The sequence below is a fragment of the Spermophilus citellus genome (assembly GCF_964194105.1).
Source record: "Spermophilus citellus genome assembly, chromosome: 5".
Lineage (NCBI taxonomy): Eukaryota > Metazoa > Chordata > Mammalia > Rodentia > Sciuridae > Spermophilus > Spermophilus citellus.
This window is the reverse complement of record NC_138186.1, coordinates 84153470-84173464: the sequence shown is the minus strand read 5'-3', so window position 1 is coordinate 84173464 and position 19995 is coordinate 84153470. Positions and strand designations below refer to the sequence as shown.

Sequence of the window (19995 nt, the reverse complement as noted above, 5' to 3'; positions counted from 1 at the left end):
CTTGGCACAGGTGATTCAGGGTCAAAGGGTCATCAAATCAAATTCACACGTTAATGAATCACGAGCCTTTGAGAATACAGGACGCGTTCCAAGGCTGCAATGAGGACCCCAGGGCGTCTGAGATCAAAACCCAGCTCAAGTCAAAAGTAGCAAGTAGCGCGGGAAGCTCGGTGTCAAGTGGGCCTGCGCAGCTGGAGGGTGCGGGATAGGTGGGGTGTCGAGCACTATATAAAGGAGCCCGCTGGGGGAACCTGGGACTGGAGGAAGCCGGAGACAGCCATTTGGAGCACGTTCTTTGGGCTGCGGACTCTATGGAGTCTATCATGCTCGGCCACTCCGGGGCAGATGAAGCTGCGGGGGCCGAAGGGATGCCAGGGATGTCGTTTCACTCCCTGGATAAGCTGCTCGGGTTTCACGTTCCGCCACCACCGATTCGTGTCCGGCCGTGGTGGTTTTCCGCGCAGGAACTGAACGAACCTCTGGTGTTTCACCTAGACCCCTGGCTGGTAGAACCAATTTTTGGTGAGCCATCCTGACCCGGGTATCCTGGGGCTCGCCTCCTCCAGTGTAGGACAGGCTGCTAGTGACTCCACAATCTCTTTCTCAAATTCGCAGACCATTGGCGTTGATTTGACCGTCAGCTCCTGCTCGCCCTTTACCTAGCCCACAGCCCCTTCAAATCTAGCTCCTCCTGAAAGTCTCTCCTTATCTGTTTAGGCCAAGACGGAACCGTACTCTCGGAAATGGAGTGGATGAGCCAGGCCTTGCTGAGGGTGGACCCAACGGACACCGGGGAACTAGTCGAAATCACCGTGTTTGGGCAGCCCGCCGTGAAGACTCGGGTAAAGAACATTCTCCAGAGCCTGGCAGTGTGGTTCCGAGAACTTCGTGACCAACGAGGTGAGGGTCTTTGTGAACCTTCATGTGGAGGAACTACAGGTCATGGCGTTAGGTTTACAGCCTCCTCTTTCTCACAACTTCTTGTAGTTTCTTAACTCCCAGGAAGCTGCAGAGGCCCTGGTGATCCCTTTAGCGAAGGATCCTTGGGAAAGACATTCAGGCCCACATTGTCCAATTCAACCTTAGCTGGGGCATATCACTATAGCTAGATCCCAGCTTCAGGACTCCGCTGAGAAACTGTCGCAGAACTTCATCCCAATCCTTGTGGATGCTTATCAGTTGCTTGCCTTCCAGCTAAGAAGATAAAACGCCTTGAGGAGTTCTTGAAGGCTAGTTCACCATATCCAGAAACTATCCAGCATCCAGTTGAATACAAACAAGATGGCAATAATTAGACCAATGAGGACAGCCTGCTGAAGAGATGGAAGACAAGTATTCTTAAATCTCTACATTACTTTTTCCTGTGCCTTTTGAATAGTGGTTTATTTTGTGGTAAATGTATTTGTAGAACTATTCTAATGCAATTTTTGTCTGGAATAAAGTCTTTTCACGTGAAATAAAGCAAATTTACAAAACATTGACTTTACTTGATGTGAAGGGTGGATAGAAGCTGATCATTTGTTTTGCTTCTACATTTTAGTTTATCGTTTTGAAAGTCCTAATCCTTTTTTGGATCTTATGGTTAGAATTGGGTCCTCAAGGACAGGGAGCTGATGATTTCACTAATTTCACAAATGGTGAAGTATCTGGAGTATTTTTGTACTTTAAATTTAACCCAGGAGTGCTTTCCCAATGAGTCACATCTCCACTACTTTTTACTTTTGAGATGGTGTCTCCAAGTTGCTGAGGCTGGCCTAGAAGTGCAATTCTCCTGCCTCTCCTTGAGTACCTGGGAATACAGGTGAGCGGTTCTACCCAGGGCTCCTGGTCTAGGTTTGAGGGGCTCTAAACCTGGTAGTTTGACTCCTGCGGAGCACCGGTGTGCGATTTCTTGGAACCTGGCTTGAGCACAGGTGGCCTTCAAACACTCAGTCGGTCCACCCTTAATATTCTGGGCTGGTTGAGATTCCCACAAGATTCAGTGTCCCAGGTCCTTGGTCCGCGGAGGGCGTCCTGTTTGAGTCGTCTGTAGGTTTTATGTGATGCCACACAGGTGTTTTTCAGGATCGAGGGGGCTGTTTTTCCATTACCTATCACACTGCAAGGACCAGTCTGTCCAAGACATTCCCCTCTCATGGTATCCTGCACTTTCCAGAAGCGGAATTCTTGGGTCAGAAGGTGCCTAGAGGTCTTTGTTTTCAAAGTTGGCTTCAGTTTAACTCCTGCGATTCTCCCCCTCCCCAGTCACTCCTCGGCAGTAAAGAGATTACAGATTTGCGACCGGCTAAAAAAGCCTGGTTTTGGTGAGAGGAATTGAGCCCGTGCAATGGCACGCGCCAGTAATCCCAGTGACTCCGGAGGCTGAGGCAGGATGATTGCAAATTATCTCACAATTTAGCGAGACCCTGCCTCAAGATAAAAAAGAGCTGGGGACTTAGCTCAGTGGTAAAGCGCTCCTGAGTTCAATCACCAGTACCTTAAAACACAAAACCTGGTTTATTCCTGATTTGTCTTCCTTGAGGTCACAGCACTTCATAAGCCAAGGGCTGCCTTTTTCTAGCCTGTAGGCAGTGGGGGTTGGAACTTCGTTTCACTCCCTTTCCTTACTCTTAGTGTGAGGATTCATGTTTATTATCTTGATTTTTTTTTTTTCCTGCGTGACCAGAGGCTGGGGACCTGGTTCTTCCTGACTACTGGCCCAACTGTTATTACCCTCCAGTGGATGAACCCTTTTCTGGCTATTGATTGGAGTGGGGATAGGTGTAGGAGATTTCTTCCTCTACCCAGGCAAGGCTGGACTGCTTCTTTCCCACTGTAATTAGTTGTTGCTGTGCACTCCCACCCCATCCCCTAATTGAGAGACTCCAGGAAGTCAGGAAGTGCTGTGGAGTCCTGTGCCTCCCATCATCCTTTATTATGAGACAGTAAGCTAGGACTGGTACCAATAGGACCCACCACCCCTTCTCCTACAGTGACCCCACTCTGCATAATCAGGGGAAAGTACTGGGAATGTGGCTTAGTGGTTAAGCACCACTGGGTTCAATTCCTGTTACAGAGGGGAAAAAAAATTGAAATTCGATGCACCAGTTTGTAATTGAGATATTTGGGAACATATGAATCCGCAGTAAGGGATGAGTTGAATAAAGTATAACCATTCTTAGGAAAATTGTGGTAGAAGAAAAAGGGTATAACAATTAACAGTTGAGTAAAAATTAACAGTGATGTCTTGTAAGGAAGTGAGTGAGTTTGGGAGGGCAATAGAAAAGCTCTGGAGATTTTGGTCTGAGTGAAAATTCTTTTCAGCAGTACTGGGGACTGAATCCAGGGGCACTGCATCATCGAGCTACATCCCCAGAACTTTAATTTTCTTTCTTCCTTTCTTTCCTTCCTTTTCTCCCTTTCCTTTCTTTCTCAGAGATTGAACCCAGGAGTGCTTAATCACTGAGTCATATCCCCAGCCCTTTCTATAATTTGATACAGGCTGAGGCTGGCTTTGAACTTTGTGATCCACTTGATTCAGCCTCCAGAGCTACTGAGACAGGTGGGCACCACCATGCCAGGCTAATTCTTTCATTTTTTTGAGACAGGGGCTTGCTAAAGTTGTCCCTCAGTCCATTAAATGTTTTCTATTTTGTCAAGATTTGTAATAAGTATTGCTTTTTAAAAAATTTTTAAAAGTTTTTTTATACCTTTATTTATATGTGGTGCTGAGGATCAAACCCAGTGCCTCACACATGCTAGGAAAGTGCTCCCTACCACTGAGCCACCACCATAGCCCCAAAAGCATTGCTTTAAAAAAAAAAACTTATATAGGGTCTAGGTGTGTAGCTCAGTTGGTAGAGTGCTTGTCTCCTAAGCTACAGGTCCTGGGTTCAATCCCCAGTACTACAAAAACTTATCTATATACATTAATTTTTTTTAAAAAAACATGTAAGCATGATATTATTTAAATTCTGCTTTCTTTTGCCCTTGGCTTCTGCCAGCCTCCAATCAAGGAAGTTTATTGTAGCACCATAGTTTATTAAAGCCAAACTTGCTTTTTTTTTTTTTTTTTTTTGGTGTAGGGGATTTAGCCAAGGAGTGCTTTATCACTGAGCTACATACATCCTTGGTTTTAAAATTTTATTTTGGGACAAGTTCTTGCTAAGTTTCTTAGGGCCCCAATAATTTGTTGAGGCTGGCCTCAAACTTGAAGTCCTCCTGCCTCAGTCTCCAGAGTTGCTCGGATTACAGACATTCATCACCGTGCCAGCCAAACTTGTTCTTAAAGAGTAGATACCCTCCAACCTCTGCTGGGGGTTTAACCCAGGGCCTTGGGCATGCTAGGCAAGTGCTTACCAGTGAGCTCTTACATCATCCTGAGGGTATTCACTTGCAGATAGGAATAGATTAGAAACCAACCAAGTTCTTCATCCTACGTATTTATATGTGATGCTTTATATGCTGTACAACTTAAGCGCATAGGAATGAGTTGCAAAAGGGCCACGCAGGTGAGGAAATTGTATAAGGAAATGCATCCTCACGAAAATTCCGTTTTCTCTTCATGTTTAACTTTCGCACTATGCCCTCAATCCAGAACGCTTTTCCAGCTGCTGTGCTCTGCTTTCCTCTCCTCATTGAATGTTTTATTTTTATTTTGTACTGGGGATTGAAATCAGGGACACTTAACCACTGAGCCACATCACCAGCCCTATTTTGTATTTTATTTAGAGATGGGGTCCCACTGAGCTGACAGGGTCTCGCTAAGATGCTGAGGCTGGCTTTGAACTTCCGATCCTCCTGCCTCAACCTCCTGAGCCAATGAGATTACAGGCGTGTGCCACTGCTCCGGGCTTCCTTGAATGTTTTAAATAAAACATTTCATGTCACGAAGATTCCTGTGTGTTAGTTTTATCCTAGTATCCTAATAAAACAATATAGAGGAAAAAATCCTGGTATCCTGATACAAGACCGTTAGCGTGCAAACTTCCAGCGTGCACAAGCCAGGACTGGCATTCCTGTACCGCGCTGGGCTCTAGAACTAGAGGGAATCAAGAGGGGTCTCCCCCATGTCTCCCATCTTCTAGAATTACCGGTTGGAGAGGTTTCCATACAAGGACTGACTCAATGGGAAGGCTTCTTACCTTTTGCAAAGTCAGGTGCCCTTCGTTAAGGAGCACAAGAGAAACACCTGAACTCAGCTGGGGACTATTGGTCCTGGGCAGCTAGCAATCCAGAAGGTCTCAACCGCCTTGGGGTAGAAAACAGCACACAGAATTTTGGGAGGAATGTGGTATTCTCTTTCTACCTTCCAATTAACAGTCCTTAGGGAAATTTAATTTTTTATTAGAATTTTTTAAATTCATGTTTACATTTAACATAGGGGGGAAACAAATCATATCACACAAATCTTTCCCCAGCTTTTAGGGTAGAAGGAGAACTTCTTCCGAGACTTCCACTTTAACTCCTGGCTCTCCCGACTCAAAGATGCCTTCATAACCCGGTAACCAGGTCCTGGGCTGCCTCGGTAGGCTGCCGAGTCCCGGCTTCTGGGACTTTCAGGTCCGGAGACAGCTGGGTCCCGGCCTCAGGAATCTCATCTGGAGATCTCTGAGTCCCAGTCTCCTGGGTCTCAGCCTCCGTGGCCCCAGTCTCCTGGGTCTCAGCCATCTGGGCAGCAGCTTTCTTTGAGCCTGGAAGAAAAGTAATGTGAAGAGATTGCACCTGTGGTTCCACACCCTCCCCACAAATGTATTGTCACTCCTGCTGGCTGAGGATGTGGGGCCAGAGTCCCAGAGCGCTGAGTGAATTTCTAGAATCCTTGCAAAGACGAAACCCTTTCCCGGCCCGACCGAGAGGGCGAGACTGTCACCCTGGTTCTCAGAAAACTTCAGGTCCCTCCCAAGTAGAGGGGCTTTGTAGGGGATGGTCCTCCCGATTCCCGGGCCCCACGTACTTAGCACCCCGCGGCGCAGGCGGAAGTAGTTAGCCAGGTGTCCGATCATCTCGAATACCTCCAGTTGGAAATTAGGCCTCCCAAATATCAAGATCTTAGCATCGCCTTCAGGATTCCACCGATTCACGTGAAGCACGGTGTGGGTCACACACTCGACATGCGGGATTTTCTCTCCGTCCGGGCCTGCGCAGGGAGGTCGAGAGGGTACAAATGACTCACCGGGCTTGGGAGGGGGAGGTGGTGGGCGAAGGCCGCGCTGGGGCAAGAACTTGGGATCTGGGTTCCTGGAGAGCCTGTCCCTGGGACGCGCTGGGACTGTGAGGGGCGTAGGTAGAAGTGGCAGGAAAGGAGGCTCCATCGCCCGTCCCTTCCTGGCCCACTCACCGAACATTGCTTCCACCAGCCAGGCCTCCAGGGACACCACTCTCGGACACTTTAGGTATTGGGAGTGGAACCAGCTAGGTACCTCGGTGGGGTCTCCCAGGACCTCAAAAATTTTTCCTCCTTTTTGTTGCACTTCCACAAGCGTGTGAAACTTCTTGGAAGTGGCCATGCCGCACGAGTTAGGGGCGGGCGAAAGTGTCCGAGGAGATCCTAAGTCTGTGCTGGAGATAGCTGGAAGGAGCTGCGGCTCTCCCAGGAGTCTTATTTCAAGGGCTTTCGGCTAGCCCCTCCCAATCGAGCTCTTCTCATTGGATCCCAGGCCTCGCTTCCCACTTCTCCACCCCAGGCGAAAGCCCTGGTACCTGGGCTTTCTGGATCCGCGCTCTTCTCGCGCGCCTGGAGGGAAAGCCGGGCTCTGGACTTGGGACATCCAATCTGGGACTCAGGAAAGTGAGGACAGTTCCAGTGGCGTAGGAGAGAACCAACGTCTGTACAAAATCTCTTACGGAAAAAACGTACCGATTCTTGTGGGACTAATATTTACTTAAAGGACTAAATTCAAACCTCCACATCCTTCTGACCTTTGGCCACCGAGTTCTCTCCTTCTGGCCACCACATTTCTAGATTCTTCTCCTATCTTTTTGAGACAGCAGAGCACAGGCAAGGGTTGCGTGCGTACCTTTAATACAGCCCAACAACAGATGATTCACGCGGTTTGGATACTAGAAGGGGAAGTGCTTGAAACTTTTCTAGTGTCTCCATTCTCTAAACAACATTATTTCTGTTTATTTTCCTGTTCCACTTAAAGCACTGTTTATTAACTGTTATTCAAGAGATGAAGTTATGATTCTGGTGTCAGTAGGAGGGGTGTAATGCCCAAACCCAGAGGGAAGAGATTCCTAGAATTGTCAGTCTGCTTCTTGTATTCTCTGTGGGAACTCTGTAATTCAAAGAAACACTTAAGAAATTGCAACTATCTAATAGGATCAAAAGTCTTGAAATCTAAACAGAATATGAATTAAGAGTCAAAAGGCCAGGTGTGGTGACCTGTAATCCCAGCTATTCAGGAGGTGAGGATTTCAAATTCAAGACAACAGCAACTTAGCAAGATCCTGTTTAAAAACAAAACAAAACATTAAATGATGGAGTAATAAACTTCTGTGGGTAGGCAGAACAATTAGGTGATCATATAACAGAAACTCTAGGATCTGGGCTCTACAACCATAATCATCCCACCTAGAGATGATGGAGACATTGACATACAACTGAAAATCGAAATTTGATGTACTGTCAGTGTTACCCACAAGAATCTAATCTATCATTTGCACGAAAATTTCTAGTCTGAAATCTATTTCTTATACCACAATGATAAATTGTTCCTTAGTTGTTGTAAGAGGATACTTAAAATTGTAGGCATGTTATTCTTTTGTGTGCATGTGTGTTTTGGTGTATGTAGATTATCTTTCCTTCCTGAAACTTCAAAATAGAGTTGAAATATTTAAGAGAATTAGAATTGTAGTTTGTGTTAAAAATTCTAACTGATGGAGACTAATATATAGTGCAGAAACCAGCGAGCAACTGCCTGGGAATGGATATGGAGAAACGTATAGAGTGGAAAGAAGTAGTAGAAAACTCTTAAGGATGATGGAAATGTGCATTGTCTTGATTACAGTAATTGGTATATTTGTATGTGTCAAAAGTAATGAATTGTACACATTTTAATGTAAGCAGTTTATTGTACTTCAGTTATTCATCAAAATAGCCATAGAATTCTTCTTCATTAGAAATAAACTTTTCTATTGCCAGGCACAGTGGTGCATGCCTGTAATTCCAGTGACTTGGGAGGTTAAAACAGGAGGACCACAAGTTTGAGGCCAGTCTCTGCAACTTATCAAGAACCTGTCTCAAAATAAAAAAGGCTGAGGATGTAGCTCAGTGGTAAATTGTCCCTGGGTTAAATCTATAGTACCCCACCACCCCAAAAGGAAAAAAATTCCTTCAAAATTTCATGCTTTGGCTGGGGATATAGCTCAGTTGGTGGAGTTCTTACCTCCCATGTACAAGGCCTTGGGTTCAATCCCCAGCACCACCAAAAATAAATAAGTAAATAAATAAAAAGAAAGTGTCATGCTTTGATTTTCCCCTAACTCGCAGTAATCCTTTTGAGAATTTTAGGCCATTCTGTTTTTTTTTTCTTTCTAGAATTCTGTTACTCAAAAGTTAGTTGACCCTCTTAGCTGGGTACAGTAGTATACATTTATAATCCCAGCTGCTGGGGAGGCTGAGGCAGGATGGCAAGTTCAAAGCCAGCCTCAGCAACTTAGCGAGAGACCCTCTCTCTCAAAAAAAAAAAAAAAAAAAAAAAAAAAAAGGCTGGGGATGTGGCTCAGTGATTAAGCACCCCTTTGTTCAATCTCTAGTGCAAAAAAAAAAAAAAAAGTTGGCTATTTGAGCCTACAAAGTGATGCATAATTTCCAGCCACTTAAAAGGCAGAGGCAGGAGAATTTTGAGTTTGAGGCCAGCCAGGGCTACTAGAGAGCTCCTGTCTCAAAAAATAGAAAGGGTTGGGGGTGTGGTTCAGTGGTAGAGCACCCCTGAGTTCCATCCCCAGATCCAGAAAAGAAAAGCTGGTTCCTCTTGACTGATATTCTTCTTTTTCATCTCTTTGCTCTTATATTATCTCCTAATCATGAAGGCTTGGGAGTTGAACAAAACAAAACAAAAACAAAAACAAAAACAAAAACCAACTGGAAACTCTGAGGATGTTAGTCTGTCTCTACATTCACAAGAGGACCATTGCTTGAGAGCTCCTATGCAGTATCATTAGGTCTTTTCATCTAGGTGCTTTTTTTTTGGTCCCCTCCTTGAGTGACTGTGGGTAGAGTCCCACCCACAATCCTGGGGGTTCTGGAAATCCTCCTACCCACTTATGATAGATCTCTGCTTCTCTTGGAGCTGTTGTTCCAAAACCATTTTCCAGGTGAAACTGAAGAAGCACCACAGACTATTCATGACTATGCCCTCAAAGCCAGTCTCAGGTAACAGGGTATGGGGCACAGGGAGCAGATGGCAGCTTTCAAGGATGGAAGGTAAAGCAAGGAGAAGACAGGAATTTGACCTGGATCCCACATACCCTCCACTCAACCTGTACCACAAAGGGCCAAATTGGCCCATGTTCTAGGTCCTTATGATGCACCCAAAATTCTGGACAGCTGCCCAGGCCTCTGTCCCCACCCCATCCCATTAGTTGGATATGGTCCATTTAGGAGAGGAATGGGATGCCTCTCTCCCATCCCATTTCTGTTGAGACAGTGAGTCCTAAACAAGAGGTGTTTCCAAAGCTGACCCAACGTGAAACCAATTTGATAATTGACCCTGGAGCCAGAGTGCTGTTACTGGCAACTGTGAACAGACTCTGGAGGTGTAGTCAGAGCTGGTCTCCTGAGGCAGGACCCAGCTGAAGCTGTGTGCTGATCAACTGTTTCTACCTTGCCTTGATACTTAATGCTGCAGTAGTGTGGCCAATGTTTTTTCTTACTGCCCCTCCATTTCCTTACTCTGGTCTTTGGGCACAAGCATTTTATTCATGTTTCCCTTCATTATTTGAGGTTAGAAGAAAACCTTTTTTTTTTTTTTTAAAAGTTTTGTACTGCACAAGCAAGTAGTGTTTGTCTTCCCCTCTCTTTTTCTGAGAGAGAGAGAGAGAGAGAGAGAGAGAGAGAGAGAGAGAGAGAGAATTTTAATATTTATTTATTTATTTTTTTTAGTTTTTGGCAGACACAACATCTTTGTTTGTATGTGGTGCTGAGGATAGAACCGGGCCTCACGCATGCCAGGCAAGCGCGCTACCGCTTGAGCCACATCCCAAGCCCCTTCCCCTCTTTTTTTTTTTTTAAATTATCTTAGTTGTAGATGGATACAGTATATTTATTTATTTATTTCCCAGTACCTCACATGTTCGAGGCAAGTACTCTACCACTGAGCCACAACCCCAGCCCTGTCTCCCACTCTTAGTGGTGGGGGCACCCTAAACCAAGCAGACACTTTACAACTAGGCTCTAAGATGGTGGTTGCAGGATAAGTTGCAGAATGTAGGTGATCATCACAGCAGGTGTTTTACAGAAAAAACCCAGACAATTCCACCTGGGGATAGGTAGAAGTGGGACAGACTCTGAGGCCTGGCTGGTTCCCCTCTTTGTTGACTGTATCTTCAACCATTCCCTAATCCTAGCTATGGTTTTATTGACCCTTCAGATGGGGACAGTGGAGACCCCCGGTGATTGGAGACCAGAAACCAGACTTTGGTGGAAGCAGAGGAAGAGCTGATTTTCCCTGAACATAGAAGATATCAGTAGAAAAAAAAGCTGTCTGCTCAGCAGAGTACACGTAGACTGGAGTGCAGCTCAATGGTAGAAAGCATGCAAGTGTGAGACTCTGGCTCCATTCCAAGCACTGGAAAAAAAAATGAATATAACATGGCAGATTGATTTATGGTGGTACTGGGAATTGAACCCAGGGCACTCTACAACTGAACTACATTACTACCCCCGCCTTTTAATTTGTAGTTTAAGACAGTGTCTCCCTAAACTGCCCAGGCAGACCTATGAGCTTGAGATCCTCTTGCCTCAGCTTTCCCAAGCTGGAATTACAGCCATGGGTCACCACATCCTGCTTCTATGCTATGTTTTGAAATCAGGTATTGTAATGCCTCCAGCATTGCTCTGCATATGCAAGGTCTTTGTGCTTCCATATGAATTTTAGAATTATTTTTTCTAGTTCTGCAAACAATGTCATTAGTAATTTTGATGGGGATTGCATTGCATCTGTAGATCACTTTGGGTAGTATGGCCAATTTAACAATATGTTTCATCTAATCCATGCAGATAGAGGTTTTTTCTCCTTCCAGCGTCCTTGTCAATTTCTTCAGAACAAACACATACTTCTAACATAAAAGATAGCATACAATATACACAGTTTCCACCATTTCTCCCCTCAATAATGTATCTTAAGTATTGTTCAATTTGGCAGTTACTTCATAAGATACTACAAATTTACTTACCATTTTTATTTCTCCCACTAAAATACAAATTTCATAAGTCTTATACAGTTTGTCTTCCTCTTCAGTGCTTTTAAAATATATATTTTTCATGAATACTTACCTTGTGTTCTATTTTGTACTTTTAAAAAGTAATGCTATTTCAGTAAATATCCTTGGGCATGTAATTTCTTATGTGTGAGGGTATAACTATAGGATAAAATTCTAAATGTAGACTTGCTAGGTCAAAGGCTTTGTTTCTTTTCTATTGAGAAGAGGTTGCCAAGATGGGTGTGGTGGCAAATGCCTGTAATACCAGGGGCAGAAGGATTGGGAGTTCAAAGCCAGCCTCAGTAACATCCAGGCATCTAAGCAAGTCGGGGAGACCTTGTCTATAAATAAAATACAAAATAGGGCTGCTGGATGTGGCTCAGTGGTTGAGTGCCTCTGAGTTTAATCCCTGGTACAAAAAAAAAAAAAAAAAAAAAAAAAAAGAAAAGAAAAAAAGAAAAAAGTCGCCAAATGGTGTCCCATTGAGATTGAACCAATTTATATATCATTAGTCTTACTGCTAATATTATAATAAGAAAATTTGCAATTTATTTTTGGACAAAACTAATAGGTATACTTTTAAGTGCTCCTTCTTTGAAAAAAAATGTAGTGAAAAATGTCTGTGAGGTTAGGTGGCAAACAGAGCCCATGAAATGTTGAGACTTTCTAGGTTGTCATCTAGGATAATATTTCAACTGGATTCTAAAGATTCTGCAAATCGATTTGGGTAGTGTGGCTATTACAACCAACATACAATTGGTAATAAAGATTTCAGGGGTTGGGATATAGCTCAGTGGTTGAACATTTGCCTAGCTTGTGTGAGGCCTTGGGTTTGATCTCTAACATTGCAAAGGATAAAAAAAAGGTGTTAACCTTTTAAATGTCTCAAAGTAAAACTGAAATTCTGCCTCTTGCTTTCCCCACAAAAATCTCCTTTTGCAAGAAAATATTGAGATATGTGGAGAAGCAGCCAATTTAACAGAAACCAGGCTCTGGGAGTAGAGAGGGAATAAGGCAGGCATCAGTAACCACTAAGTGGTGGGAACCAAGAAGGGAGTTGACACACTGCATACTTGGAGGATTGAGAGTGGGTTTTATCCAGGATCACTTGACATAAATGGAAAGGCTACAGTATCCTGTGTGCAGCATTTCCAAACAATCCTCTTCCCCCTGGCAAGAATTCCTCCATATATATATTGGGGGGAGGCGGTTACTGGGAATTGATACCAGAGGTGCTTTATCACTGAGTTCCATCCTCAGCACTTTCTATTTATTTTGAGACAAGGTCTCACTAAATTGCTTAGGTCCTTGCTAAATTGCCAAGGTTGGGTTTGAACTTGCAATCCTCCTGCCTCAGCCTCCTAAGCAGCTGGCACCATCATGCCCAGCTCCTGAATTTAGAAGAATCTTCCCTGTAGACTGAGCTCCTCTCCCAGAAGAACCCTGTAATTTGCAAATTTTCCTAAAGGCACATTATATTCCTTAGCGGGAAGAGTGAGGGAAGTGACAAGATGCAGCTTGTAAAAAGCCTAAATCCATAAAGAGGGACAGTGTATAGTGAACCACTTCTGGCCAGGAATTGTGAATTGAGGCGGATAGCTTCCAGGGTCTTCAAAACTGGGCTTCTGCGGGAGGTCCCTGACTCCGGTGAGAATAAACCGTTGCGAGGGCGCACAACATCGCTGGCGTGAAGGTGCATGTTGCAGCGGACTCTTACCCAAGCAGCCAGAAAGGCTGGGGTCGGAAAGTGCTCCTCTCCTGGGCGTAAGTTTGTTCTGGAAGATAGTTGGCGCATTTTTAAGGAAAAACGGGGGCCCACATTCCTTTCATAGTAGGGGAATTCTCAGCGAAAACGTTGCAGACTCTCGGTCTTTCTGCTGAACGCGGGCCTCAATGATGGGCATGGCCTTCCTCCCTTTATGGAGGGAAAATGACCGTTCTAGACCAGTCACGGATGAAAGTGCTATTCCACGGGCAGTTCCGTTACTGGAAGAAAACAATCGTTTACTTAAACAGAACCTCCACAAAGCAATTTGTGTGTGTGTGTGTGTGTGTGTGTGTGTGTGTGTGCGCGCGCGCGCGCGCGCCTCAGCTTCCTGAGTGTCCGGGATGCATTTTTAATTTTTATTACTTTAGATGCGATCTAATTAATTAATTTTTTAAAAAATGGATAATGCTTTTGGTGACAAATCTAGGAATTCTGTTGGGCGTGGTGGCAAACACCTATAATCACTGGAGAGGCTGAGGCAGGAGTATAGCAAGCCTCAGCAATTTAGGGAAACTCCATCAAAACAAACAAAAAAACAAACAAAAAACCCCCAAGCAACAACAAAACAAAACAAACAAACAAACAAACAAAAAAACCCCAAACAAACAAAAAAGAGGGTGGGGTTGAAGATGTAGCTCAGTGCTTAAGGGCCCCTGGATATACACATGAGATATATAATCATATATATATATACATATATATATATATATATATATATATATATATATTCGTTCTTTCGTTAGCTCTAAATCCTAATTTTTTTCTTAGACCCTAAAGCCTTTATAATTAATGCAATTAACATTTAAGCAATGAGATCAACCTGAGTTAATTTTTGTTTAGGGAATGAGATATGCACTGAGGTTCAATATTTTTTATTTTTGTTTATTGCTGTTCCATTGCCCCAATATCATTTAATGAAAAGACTATCTCTCCTCTATTGAATTTCTTTTGCTCCTTTATCAAGAATCAGGAATATTTGTGGGGTTGGTTCTGGGTTCTTTGTTTTTTTCCATCGATCTGTGTCTATCCTTTTGTTAATACCACACAGTTTAACAATAGCTGTAGCTATATAAATCTTATTTTAAAGCAATCTAGTCTATACCGGGTGTGGTGGCGCAGCCTGTAATCCCAGCTACTCTCAATCCCAGCTACTCTCGGTGGATCACAAGTTTGAGGCCAGCCTAGGCCAGTCTCTGCCGTTCCCAAGTCTGGCCTGGGAATTGTATTTCTCTGGCTTCTGGACTTGAAAGTAGAAGACTACCTGGTTGATGCTTCCCATCAGGAAGCAAGTCTAGTGGTTCTGGTGCTGCAGGTGGTGGCCTGAGGGAACCGCGGAACCGCAGGGTAATTGCTTCCTGGGTGAACTCTGAGTCCTGGAAACGTCTTCAACACAACAGTTCCTGTACTCTCGACGGCCCTGCCGAGGGGCTAGACCCAGGGGGAACTTCCATGTGCCGCCTCCCAGGAGCTAGGAAGCGAAATTGCCTTTACTTTGATCCCTATTTCCCAGCGGAGACACACGTAGATTTCCTGCTCCCATGATTGAGTCATGTGCACTCCCTGTGATGTGATCGTCTTCTTCTCCTTCTTCACCCTGCCTCTTTCTTCCCCTCCATTGAATCTAGGGCCTCAGGGGTGCTAGGCAAGCACCCCACCACTCAGCTACATCCTCAGCTGTTTTAAAACAATTTTTGAGACAGGTTTTCCTAAAATTGCCCATGTTGGCCGTGAATTTGCGCTCCTCCTGTTTTGTCCCCCCCCCCACATCCCCAGCCTATTCTGTATTTTATTTAGAGACCGGGTCTCACTGAATTGCTTAGTGCTTTGCTGTTGCTGAGGCTGGCTTTGAACTCACCATCCTCCTGCCTCAGCCGCTGGGGACACAGGCGTGGGACACGTCGCCTGCCTCCCCCACATTTTTTATTGGTGCATTATAGTTGTACATAATGATGAGATTTGGTGTTATGTATTCGTCAAATGCATACAATATAACAATACAATTTAGCCAATATCAGTCCCCAGCACACTTCCCCCTTTGTTTTGTTTTTACACAGGGTCACGCTATGTTGTCCAGGATTTAAATGATCCACCTGCCTCTGCCTCCTGCATAACTGAGGCATACAGGGATGCGCCTCTGTGCCCAGTTGCGTTTGAGTTTTAACGGTTCTGATGAAAGCAGTTAATTTCTCCAGATCCGTGTGGAGACTTCAGATGGAAGCCAAAGTGGCGGAGTGGACTGATGGAAGCTCAGCTTTGTTACTTGTTTGTTTCTAGGAGCAAGAGTGCAGTTCACCAGGATTTTGACCCGCTTCTGGGTACCGGTTGACCGACAATTGGAACGGACGGACGGGAGATGAACTCTAAGGCACAGCGGGTGGAGGGACAGGGGAAGAAGAACGACCCACTTGTGGTGTCTGAGATGTCTCTACTGACCTGGGCATGGGGAATCAGCAGGCTTTTCCTGAAGAAATGGCGAGGGGTGTAATGAGTGTTGTCAGGACAACTTTTTCTAAGGCAACGATTTTGTACATGGCAGAAGCATTCTGCAGTTGTTCCTGGTTGGTGCTCTGGACCAAAGGCTGATGTATGACCATCCCACATTGGAGAGCCTGACCGCCTGATGGTTGGCTTAAACCATCCTATCCCGGATCTCTTTGGCCTAGCATCTACCTTTGTAGTGGCTGGAAGCCTTTGAATCCCAGACTGGGATTCAAAGGGCCCCTTGAGGACCCCCAGAGGCGAGATGGGAATGTCTTGGAGGTCTCTGGCACCTCTGGTTAGGCTTACCTAGGGTTTACCTGATTAGCCACTTAGGCCTGGGTCAGAGGCTCTCCAAGTGCCTCCCAGCAACCTAAATACTCCACGTGGAAGAGAGGGAGTCTATGGTGGATAAGATGGCGCAGCTTCCTATGTTTCAGTTTCCAGTACCTTTTAATATGCTTTCCCACGTCCCCACAATCCCCCACCCGCCGCCATGCTTGTGAAGAACACAATCCTTACATGTGCTATGCAAGCACTCTACCACTGAGCTACACCCCTAGTTATCTCTGCATGTGCTTTAAAAAAATGTTACATTGAGGGCTGGGATTGTGGCTCAGTGGCAGAGCGCTTGCCTTACACATGTGAGGCATTGGGTTTGATCCTCAGCACCACATAAAAATAAAGTAAAGATATTGTGCTTATGTATAACTAAAAAAATTTAAAAAATGTTACATTGAACTTGCAATCAAAGGAATGGGAGATGAAGATAACTTAGAAAGTGTAATAGAAGTCCTTTTTGAAGAGATGTATTACATTTTCTCCCCTGGAAAAGTTTCTTTTTATTAGCTACTCAACACACTATAATACTTCATCTTCTGAATTTTATTAATAAAATTACAGAAAGGATGAGAGACTATAGAAAAAAAATTGTCAGCTAGACCCAACTGTTAATGTTTGTCACATTGGCTCTCTCTATATACATATAAAATTCTGGAGTTTTTTTTTTTAAAGGGGGTTTAATATTTGTCATTTAACTGCAGATATGTCAGGCCCAATGGCTATTGCCTGTAATTCCAGCAACTGTGAAGGCTGAGGAGGAGGATTTGAGGCTGTTTTGAGGCTAGCTCCAGCAACTTGGCCAGACCTTAAGCAACTTAGTGAGTCCCCATCTTAAATAAAAAATAAAACACTGGGGATATAACTCAGTGGTAAAGCACCCCTGCATTCAATCCCCAGTACTAAAAACAAACAAACAAATAAATAAACTGCAGATATAACAAATTACTTTTTATCAGTATGAGTCTCCTGAGAACAAGGACTTTATCTTGTATAAGTTGTATACACTCTAGAAATTTCTAAACATTAATAAAACACAACTTTGCAATTTAGTCCATGTTCAAATTTTCTTCATTGTTCTGAAATGTTCCGATCCAAGATTACTTGAATCATACAGATCATTTAGTTGTCTTTAGTCTGTTAATAGCAGTCTTCTGATTTTTTGTTTTGATGACATTGACCAGTCATCCATTTGCCCCATTACTGATGATGTTAACTTTGGTTATGGTGGTGCTCTCTAGGTATTATAAAGGAATGATTTTTCTTCTTTGTAACTCATAATTTGAGGGCTAGGACTTCCAGATCTTTTAAATATCTAGTCTTCAATAACTTTCATCTGATAGTTTCAGCTGTTGATGATCCTTTTCTAGATAGATTACACAGTGGCCTGTAAAACAACCTACTGTTTTTCTGTTTTCTTTTCCCACTGGTACTGGGGATGGAACCCAGAGACTAAGCTTCATCCCCAGCTCTTTTAATCTTTTGAGACAGGGTCTCCCTAAAGTTGCCAATGGTGTTACAAGTTCCTACCAGACTGCTGGGATTTCAGGCATGAGCTTCTGTGACCACCTGTTCATTGGTATTTTACAGTAGCAGCGTGCTTGCCTGTAATTCCAAGGAAGGAGGAGGATCGGAAGTTCAAGGTCAGCCTCAGCAGTTCAATTTAGCGATGTCCTAAGTTATTAGGCAAGACCTTGTCTCAAAATAAATAAAAATAAATAAATAAATATAAATTTAAAAAAAAGGACTGGTAATGTAGCTCAGTGATGAAATGTCCCTTGGTTCAATCCCGAATACCAAAAGTAAATAAAAAAATAAAAACGAGTAAATCAAGTTAACTTAGGAAGCCCTCACCCATTTGGGCTGAGTGGCCGGGTAGGGCCCTAGTGAACTTTGAAACAAGTCAGTTCAAAAAGCTCCAGAACAGGTAACAGAGGCCTCAAAGAATGGGACTGTGGGAGTATTTTCGAGCACCTTCTGGTCCCTTCAAGTAAGATAATGAATTTCCGAATCCCGATTTCCTCTTCGTTAAATGGCAGGAATTATTGCTTAGTTCCTGGTAGTTGCCTGAGTCACCTGCACAATGAAGAACCGGGACAAGCTCCTTTGGAACTAGGGGAAACGACCCTCATTTGGAACCTGAGAGGCAGGAGGAACTGATTCGGCAGTTTTTGGGTAGCCCTTGCACCGTCCAGCCTGCATTCTTACTTTCTGGGAATATGTCCAACCTTTTGTTTTCTGCGGGGAAAGTAGACAGCATCTTCTTCCTACTCAAGCTCAAGCCTTCAGTATTTCCGCGCAGAAGACTCGATCAATGATGGTGGAAACCCTAATTAACTAGGAGACAGCTGGGTCGGGGAGCCGGGAGGAGTATGGTACCCACGTGCCAAGCCCAGGAGTTTGTAATCCGCGGGGCCAAAAGGTGGGCGGGGCGGGCCGAGAGCCTGAAGGGTGCGATTGGACCGCAGGCCGGGGGCGGGGCCGCCCAGCCGGAGACACTGCCCGCGCCGCGGCTCCGGGCAGCACTGTTAGGACTCGCTGGAGAGTAATTTTTAAGGACTCAAGATGGGTGCGCTCGCGGAACGTAGAGATATCCCACCCTGGCTGAAAGTTCCCGAAGACCTGAAAGACCCAGAGGTGTTCCAGGTCCCGACGCGACTGCTGGAAGCCCTGTTCGGTGAGTGCCCAGTCCTGGCCCCGCTGCCCGGTCACCAGCGTCGCGGTCTCCGCGGCCTGGATGGAGCGCTCACTTCCTTCCCGAACAGGCCCGTGCGGATGTCGGATCCCTTACATCGAGCAGGTGAGCAAGGCCATGCTCGAGCTGAAGACTCTGGAATCTTCAGAATTCACCGAGGTCGTGGTTTATAGCTCCTATTTGTCGAAGCTCCGGACCAGATGGATGCTTCAGTCCTTGGCTGAGTGGCACCGCCAGCGACAGGAGCGAGGTGAGAGACGCCTTGACAAAGTGCTCGAGGCGGGGAAGTCGAGGGGGGAGCCTCACTTTCCCTTTCCTCCAGCAGTCCTTTTTGTTTCTTCCCTCTCTCTTCTTCGCTGCCCCAAACAACCTCTGTTATCACCGGGAGCGCCCAGTGCGTCTGGGCTGTTCCTGGAAGTTCTTTGGGAGTTTGAAGATTGAGGGGCTAGGCTGGTCTTCTTATCTGACATATCTGAATTCAGACTCCACCCCTGCCCTAGACTTCTTGGAGGGTGAGAAAACGGGCCTAGTTTTTGGAGGGTCCCTAGAATTTCAGGCCCAGAACGCCTGGTTCAGAAAGTCCATAAGACAACCCTGAAGGACTTAGAGAACAGTCAGGGCTGTTATCCTCCCTCTCTCCCTCCCTCCTTGCGCTCACATTCTTATCTCACTGTTGCTCTTTCTGGTTTAGGAATGCTCAAACTCGAGGAAGCCATGAATGCTCTGGAACTAAGCCCCTGGATGAAGTGAAGCCAGTTTCCAGCCCATGTGATTGGGTCCAGGATGTAGAGATGAGGCTGTGGCCAGAGTTAGAGTGGGTCTGGCTTGGTTTAAATTCTGCTATGACTTCTATAGGCAAATATTTGGGGGTATTTGCCTTGCTCTGAGTTCTGATGTGAATTTCTCTTTCCAAGGTTGCTAATGAAGGAATAAAGTTTTTTTTTAAAGTAGTTTTTTAGTTGTAGATGGAAACAATATCTTTATTTTTATTTTAATGTGGTGCTGAGGATGGAACCCAGTACCTCACCCATAGGAGGCAAGCGCTTTACCACTGAGCTACAACTCTGGCCTCATAAAGTTTCAAATAATATTCCTTGACATCGTGGCTCCTGGATTGAAAGTAACACCTTAGATATCCAATGCACTGTGGAAGTGTGGTTCTTAAGCTTTATTCTATATGGACCAAATTGGAATGAGGTCCAAGCTCAACTTGACAAGTGGCAAAAGGGTCTAGGAATTGAGTCCTGAGATGCAGCTGTGAAACAAAACCCCCACAGGATATATGATTTCATCAGGCAGTGACCTCGAC

The 19995-nt window shown here is 44.8% G+C and overlaps 2 protein-coding genes across 2 annotated transcripts; both read left to right on the top strand.

The window, feature by feature from the left end:
- Positions 1–257: 257 nt before the first annotated feature.
- OOEP (oocyte expressed protein) lies at positions 258–1343 on the top strand. The gene is made up of 3 exons (XM_081295921.1): positions 258–522; positions 718–900; positions 1195–1343. Exons 1-3 carry the CDS (start codon positions 312–314, stop codon positions 1293–1295), a joined length of 495 nt encoding a protein of 164 aa, XP_081152047.1. The 5' UTR covers positions 258–311; the 3' UTR covers positions 1296–1343.
- A 17092-nt stretch (positions 1344–18435) lies between these two features.
- DPPA5 (developmental pluripotency associated 5) lies at positions 18436–19436 on the top strand (the record flags this gene model as incomplete). Its single annotated transcript, XM_081296552.1, has 3 exons — positions 18436–18668; positions 18757–18936; positions 19378–19436. The coding sequence occupies exons 1-3, from the start codon at positions 18557–18559 to the stop codon at positions 19434–19436; spliced, it is 351 nt and encodes a 116-aa protein (XP_081152678.1). The 5' UTR covers positions 18436–18556.
- Between the last annotated feature and the right edge of the window lie 559 nt (positions 19437–19995).

What these genes read in the sequence shown, in the direction of transcription:
- OOEP (XM_081295921.1), top strand. Translation starts at nt 312, where the DNA reads ATGGAGTCTATCATGCTCGGCCACTCCGGGGCAGATGAAGCTGCGGGG. An exon ending in GCTGGTAGAACCAATTTTTG is followed by an intron (nt 523 to 717) that starts GTGAGCCATCCT and finishes TTATCTGTTTAG; the next exon opens with GCCAAGACGGAACCGTACTC. An exon ending in AGAACTTCGTGACCAACGAG is followed by an intron (nt 901 to 1,194) that starts GTGAGGGTCTTT and finishes CTTGCCTTCCAG; the next exon opens with CTAAGAAGATAAAACGCCTT.